The sequence below is a fragment of the Anas acuta genome, chromosome 19 (assembly GCF_963932015.1).
Source record: "Anas acuta chromosome 19, bAnaAcu1.1, whole genome shotgun sequence".
In the NCBI taxonomy this organism is placed as follows: Eukaryota; Metazoa; Chordata; class Aves; order Anseriformes; family Anatidae; genus Anas; species Anas acuta.
The window spans coordinates 365,955-372,320 of record NC_088997.1 but is presented as its reverse complement, the minus strand read 5'-3'; the positions used below and the strand labels follow the sequence as shown (position 1 = coordinate 372,320).

Genomic DNA, 6,366 nt, shown 5'->3' with positions numbered 1-6,366 from the left:
TCCATAACCAGAGTAACATTTGATGTAGTTGTAACATCCAATCTCTCAACCTGGGAGAAAGGATTCAGAAGGTTTCCAGGTGTTTTCAAGAGCCTTCAGAGAAGTACATGTATTTGCATTTGGCTCATATTTTCTGGTGGTTTAGAAGTGGCCTTCTTTTTGCTGAGATAAATTCCTAGCAGCTGGTACTAAGATCTGCATACAGGGACATACTCTTCCCCAAAGCATGTCACAGCAAGACTTTAGGAGTGCTCCAGTCCTTCAACACTTGGCTTGATGGTCTGTTCATCCAGATGTTGTTGTCTTTAATCTAGCTAGGAGCCTGACGTTATTTATCACTGAATTTTATAAGAGTGCCAAAAGCTTTGTCGCCTCAGAACAGAAGAGTAACCCACGCAGCGTCGTTGTGCAGCCAAGGTCTCCAGTCTCAAAGCGGTTTAGCACATGCCAGTACCATCAACAGCCGAAAGATGACACTGCAGCACAAGCTTCCCGAAATTAGCCATGCTGTTGCTTTTTAAAGGACAGGAAATAAGGAAATACAGCTCTTTGTATAGGCTGTGCCTTCTCTCCACACTCCCCCCTCAAATAGGTAGATGATAGGTAATTACATAGATAGATAGATAAGATAGATAAAATTGTTGCAAGGATAAAGCTGTCCTTTAGCTCAAATGTCAGTTTTATGACACTTTCAGACAAAACAACTTTGGTTCCTGTCTCGCAGTACAAGATGTGACCCCCCCCCCCCCCCGTGCTGTCAGGCTAATCCACTAGAGGGCACGACAGGGCACAACAACAGTCTGAGGCTGTCTTCTGATGACAACCACACATGTGAGCAGCAACCCCTTCCTGTCAGCTGCCCTCTCTGGTTGATTCAAGTTTTTGTAGGTGTGCAGCAAAGCTTTTGAAGATCCTTTTCAAAAGAGATGAAAATGTTTTCCTTTCTCTGTATAAAGATTTACATTATGAAGCATGAGCTGCCTGCCCAGTTCCTCTTCAAATTTGTTTTATTCATGGATTCTCTTCAGACTGTATTATGTTTACCAGCCATCCTCAAACAGACTTCAAAGACCAATAAAGGAGTTCCTTGGAGGCCTGGTAAGTCCAGCACTGCTGGAATCTGTAGAAACACCAAAGCAAAAAAATGAGAGAGAGCTTATGCTTTTATACAGATGGATCCATTGCTGTGATACATATCCAAGAATATTAAGAATAGTAAACTATATGAAGGTGTAACCAGTGCAAAGCAGTGCAAAGCACTGGTTTCAGTGGTGAAACCTGTGACATGCCTTTCTTAAAAAGGAATAAAAATCTGAGTCACTCTTTTTTCTTGATCTGGAGTAGCGAGACACTTTTATTCTTCATTGATAAACCTATTGCACCTGCAATACCTTTTGCTAAAGCTGAGCTGTAGTTTCAGTCTGAAGATGCTTCTCTATTTCCAAATTTAATCATGAGCACTCTAGAAAGAGTCTTCCGTAAAACAAACAAAGCCCAGTTATAAGTCTTGTTAAAGTTACAGTTTTACAGCCTTCCTGTCTCTAAGTCATCACTCAGCAGTGCAATATAAAGAAATGCAGTGCAAGTCAAATAATCCATGTAATTATCCTTTTTCTTTTTTTTCTCAAGACTTATGTCCTGTAATTCAAAACTAGACAAACTCCCTATCTCTCACTTTGGTGCTTTCTTTAATTTCACAGGAGATGAAAGATTTAGATGGAGAAACAATACCTAATTTACTGAATAAAGCATAAAGGGACAGACTGAGAACAACTGCTTTTAGTTCCATTTAATTAACTGGACTGAAAGGAAATCATACTGTTAGGAACTGAAAAGCAGAGAGTGATGTTAGAAAAGAGGTAAGTAATAAGATTCACAGTCTACCTGGGATAGGAGAAGGAAAGAGATGCACTTCCTATGGTCTAGGATAATTATCTCAATGCTTCTACTGAATATGCAATTTTTACTATGGAGAAAAGTTTAATTTTACTTCTTGTCTCTGAAACAATTCTTTAAGGCTCCATTCAGAGTTGGAGTAGATACTCCTGGACAGAACATCTGTTCTGTGAAATCTTTGTGCAGATCTCCACTTATAGTAGAGTAGCCCTATTCAGAGTAGCATAATTTGAGAGGTACAACATGTATATGCATGTGTGAGGCAAAAGACTGAAAATACAAGGGCTCTGAAGCAGTGTTTGCTCAAATAGCTTACTGAAAAAGGCACTTTTGGATTAAGTGCAAGCAGGCATGAATTTTGTAAATACCTTGCTGGAAACTAGCTTGCCCAGAGTAGTGGAGTCCTCTTCCATAGAAGTCTTCAAAAGCTGTCTGGACATGGTCCTGGGCAACTTATTCTAGGTGTCTCTGCTTTAGCAGGAGTGTTGGACCAAATGACCTCCAGAGGTCCCTTCTAACCTTAACCATTTTGTGATTTTGTGAAATGTACACTTTTAGAAGCCCAAATCAACTTTTTTATTTCACAGCTGTCTAAAATGCATTCTTCACACATGTTTTCTGCTGGGTGGGAGGGGGGAGAGAGAGGAGAGAATGCTGGGGAAACCCAAAATTATTCTTTTTCTTCTTTCTCTTGACCTAAACTAGCTTCCTCTTAATTCCAGTACTAAAATGAAAAACTAGCCTTTTGCATTACTTTGTTACTAAAACTCTCTGTTGAGTCACTTCAAGAACCTCATGGGAATGCAGTATGTGTTGGAATCCAAAAAGCTTTGTGATATTCCAAGTATTAGCTCTTCCAGATGCACTTCCTCTGCAAAATTGTTCCTATTAACCCAGTACAGAATAATCCTGAATGATGGATCCTGTTCTAGATTTCTGAAATTCTGCAATACCTTTTTTTCCACTGTTTGATATTTAGTTCATCTTAGCATTTCTCAAAGACATCAAAGGTAGACATTTGATCTAAAATATAAATAATAGTTATATTGGAGGAGAACATTATATTCAACCCACAATCACATTCAGTAGCGAGGCAGCTAGGCCCCTTTGTTGGGATGCAAAATTATCTAGAGCTCCATCTCTAATACAGATATAGTGTTTGATTAGCAGGAACAATACCAGCCTTCAGAACAAAAGAGTGGCACTGAAGACTTTCCAGGATTTGAGCTTAAAATTAATGGCTTGAGTTGTGGTTAGTATTTCCCTAAAAATCAGGTGCCTAAAAAATAGGCAATGGATCTTGTTTGTATAGATGTGAGCAAATGGACCCTGGGCAGTGAGGGGATAAGTAGCAAATACTTATTAATATGCAGGTGTGGCTCTTTGTTCAAGCATGTAGGAGGCTGAGTCCAATACATCACCTCTCACCTCATGTTTCTGAAGAGTTGGAAGTGGCAGAATAACGTTGCAGTGGGCACAGGTCACCAGCAAGTCGTAAGACCAGGTGTCTTTAAGAGCTTGAGGTGATGTGGAAAGTCTGCCTCTTGTGGGAGAAGGAAAGCCAACCATCCTTTTGTTCTTTGAAGGTTTGGGCGAGGTTTTGGAGGTCAATGGATGGTACCTTCCTTTCCCTTTGGGACAGAGATCTTTCCATGCTGTTGCCTTTTCAGAACTGGAAGAGGGAGCCAGGGAGGTAGAAGGCTGTGGTGGATCACTGCTGGGTTTTGAAGTTGACTGGCCAGCAAGAACTTCTGTCAGCTTATGAGCTGTACTGCTTTTATTCTGCTAAAAAGAAAACAATAATGAAGTGAAAATTTGCATTACACCCAACTGCATGGTATCCTGTGGTTTGCAACAGAGGTAAGTCTTTGGGAAGGGTAGTAGAAACCATGTCATAGTGATGCTGCAGCTGAATATGTTGTATCATGAATCTTAATTTGAAGAGCCAAGATACACTGCCTTTTCTTATCTAATATACAGCTTTTTGGAAAAATAACCTGACTGAAATTAAACACAGATCATTCTCGTTCAGTTTCAAGTATGCTTACCTGATGTTGGGAGTACTGGTCATCTGGGAATGACTTATTGCACCTCACACAAAGATTGTCAGCGGTACCGTCAGAAGGATAAAAGGGGAGAAATAAAATGCGGACAGAAGTAATCTACATAGGCTGCCCAGATCCACTTATGGTCACTGGTGGTAGAGAAACAGATGATGTTTATTCCATTAGCCAAGAAGGAATTAGAGCTGTGACTATATTTTGCTTTTGGCATCACTCAAAACTAAACCAACATCCCTTCTCACATACTTCAGAGTCTTTGAAATTCCACTATAGCACTGTGTTTTGTGGTTGGTTCACTCCTGCCTTGGCCTAGCTTATTCTAGGCCAGGACTGTGTATATCCCTGTTGCCAGGGGGTTTTGCTCTCTACAGTTCATTTTACCAAACACTAAGTGGTTTCTGTTCTTTTCTGGAACTTTTTACCAGATTCATGATTTTTTGTTTTGTTTTTTGACATACTCTGTTCAATACCTTAGGCCTAATAAAGCTGTTCTCAACTTCAAGAAATGAGTGGCTTTATGAAGTATTCAGAAATTTTAAATCATTTTTGCTCTGTGTGACAAGTAGAAAGAGGAAGATCCAGTTATTTTCTGACAGAAGGAATTTCACTTCCAGCCTCTACGGGCAGCATAACAGAACATGGCCAATGAGCCAGCAGTCAGTGGAATCATTCTGGCTTTACAATAACCAGCATAATAGAAAGCAACACTTGTCCCTTTCACTGTGGTTGGTTAAACAACAATATCCTTCAACCTGCATTACTGAGAACTGTAGAGAAGGCAGGAGGATTTTCATCAACATTTAACAGAGTTGACCCAGTACATAACAATGAGGAATTTTGCTTACCAGTGGAGTAAATAAATTTTGCATTAGTAGATGCTTCACTGATTTGAAAGTTCACGTCCTTATGACAGGACATACCACTGTTAGTGCTTTCACATGTCAATGCAACTTCAAGCTGCTGAGATGATCTCCATTTCATTTTGATGCTCATCATCAAGAGGTTGTTCATGAATTATTGTTTCTCTTCAGGCCTGAGCTGTGTTGATGAGATTTTGAGGAACACATTCCTGGTGATTCTGCAGGAAGCTGTCATTCTATGTGGGGATACAGTTCTCGAAGGTCCCCATGTGAAATGCAAAGTCTGGAAGTTTGCCATGAAAGCTACTCCTATGTTCTCCCATGCAACTGAAATCAATGAAAGTGCTAAAAAAATAAATCTAGTAAGGCAGAATAAAAAGTCATGCCTGGGTATTCATTGGCTAGCATGGTACCTCTAGCTACAGGGTTCTTAACACTATATAAAAATGTCACATCCTCGTTATATGAAAAGCTAATATAACTGAAAAAAAAAAAAAAACCTGAAAGGGTCATTTCAGAGCCTTACAGATTTTCTGTTCAATTACAGAGGTTCAAATCCAGTTAATATAGAGCACTGTACCATAAACATACGTCTACGCTGGCAGAGCTTTATGCTGCTTTCACTGAAGAAAATATAGCATTTCTTACCTGCTTGTGTGCTTCTGTTTGATGACTTTTCATATCATTTTGGGCAACTGGTTTATCACATTCTGGACAGAGTGTGAGAAACAGCAAGCAGTGGGCCTCATGGAGGGAGAAGTTGGCAGCATGCACACCTCTTTTACTACCAAGAACAAAAATGGGGGGGAGGAGTAAATGAACCAGTGTGGTGGGTTGACCCTTACCAGCAGCCAAGTACCCACACAGCTGCATGCTCGCCTCCCAATACACACTGCAGTGTGCCCCAGATCCTGTGACAGGAGGTACTGGTGCCTGACACAAGATAGTGATGGTCATGGGGATAAAACAGCTAGAGGCAAGCCCACACTACCATTCTAGCCTACAAGAGCAGGAAGTCTGCCTGAAAGGATGTGCATACTTCCAGTTCTGCTGTTTAGAGAGGGCATGTGAGGCAAAGTAGCTGATGTCGTTTGGGATTTCTGCACAGGCCCTTGTTCCTAACTCTGACATCAAGCCTGGGCCACAGAACCAGTCTACCCAGCACATATGCTGGTTTCTTAGCATGGATGGAATGGCTAGGTTAAGACCACATAAATTAGCAACAGTATGCAGTATGACCTCAAAACAGGGGAGTCAGGAAAAAAAAAAAAAAAAAAAAGCCCATTAAGTCATTATCTAGACCTGAGAATAATGAGTGTTTATCTAGATTTTTGTAACACAGATTATGTAATGAAGCAGAGAAAAGGCTTTTGAACAAATATGTTAATGAGATGGCAGCTAAGGGAAAGGTTACAGAGTTGCAAATTCCAAATCAAGCTTTTTATTGTTATTTTATTTTGATTTTCTTTTGTAGTCATTAGCCTGCATCACATTTTAATGTGCTTTAGGGTTTCATGCAAACTATACAGGAAATACCTATTCTAGTT

General features: G+C 40.2%; 1 protein-coding gene across 1 annotated transcript; it reads right to left on the bottom strand.

Annotated features, from left to right (window-relative positions):
• Positions 1 to 755: 755 nt before the first annotated feature.
• On the bottom strand, positions 756 to 6,115 carry XAF1 (XIAP associated factor 1). Its single transcript, XM_068656370.1, has 5 exons — positions 5,468 to 6,115; positions 4,807 to 4,973; positions 3,945 to 4,014; positions 3,325 to 3,678; positions 756 to 1,120 (listed from the first exon to the last, which is right to left on the bottom strand). The coding sequence occupies exons 1-5, from the start codon at positions 5,774 to 5,776 to the stop codon at positions 1,025 to 1,027; spliced, it is 996 nt and encodes a 331-aa protein (XP_068512471.1). The 5' UTR covers positions 5,777 to 6,115; the 3' UTR covers positions 756 to 1,024.
• Positions 6,116 to 6,366: the final 251 nt, after the last annotated feature.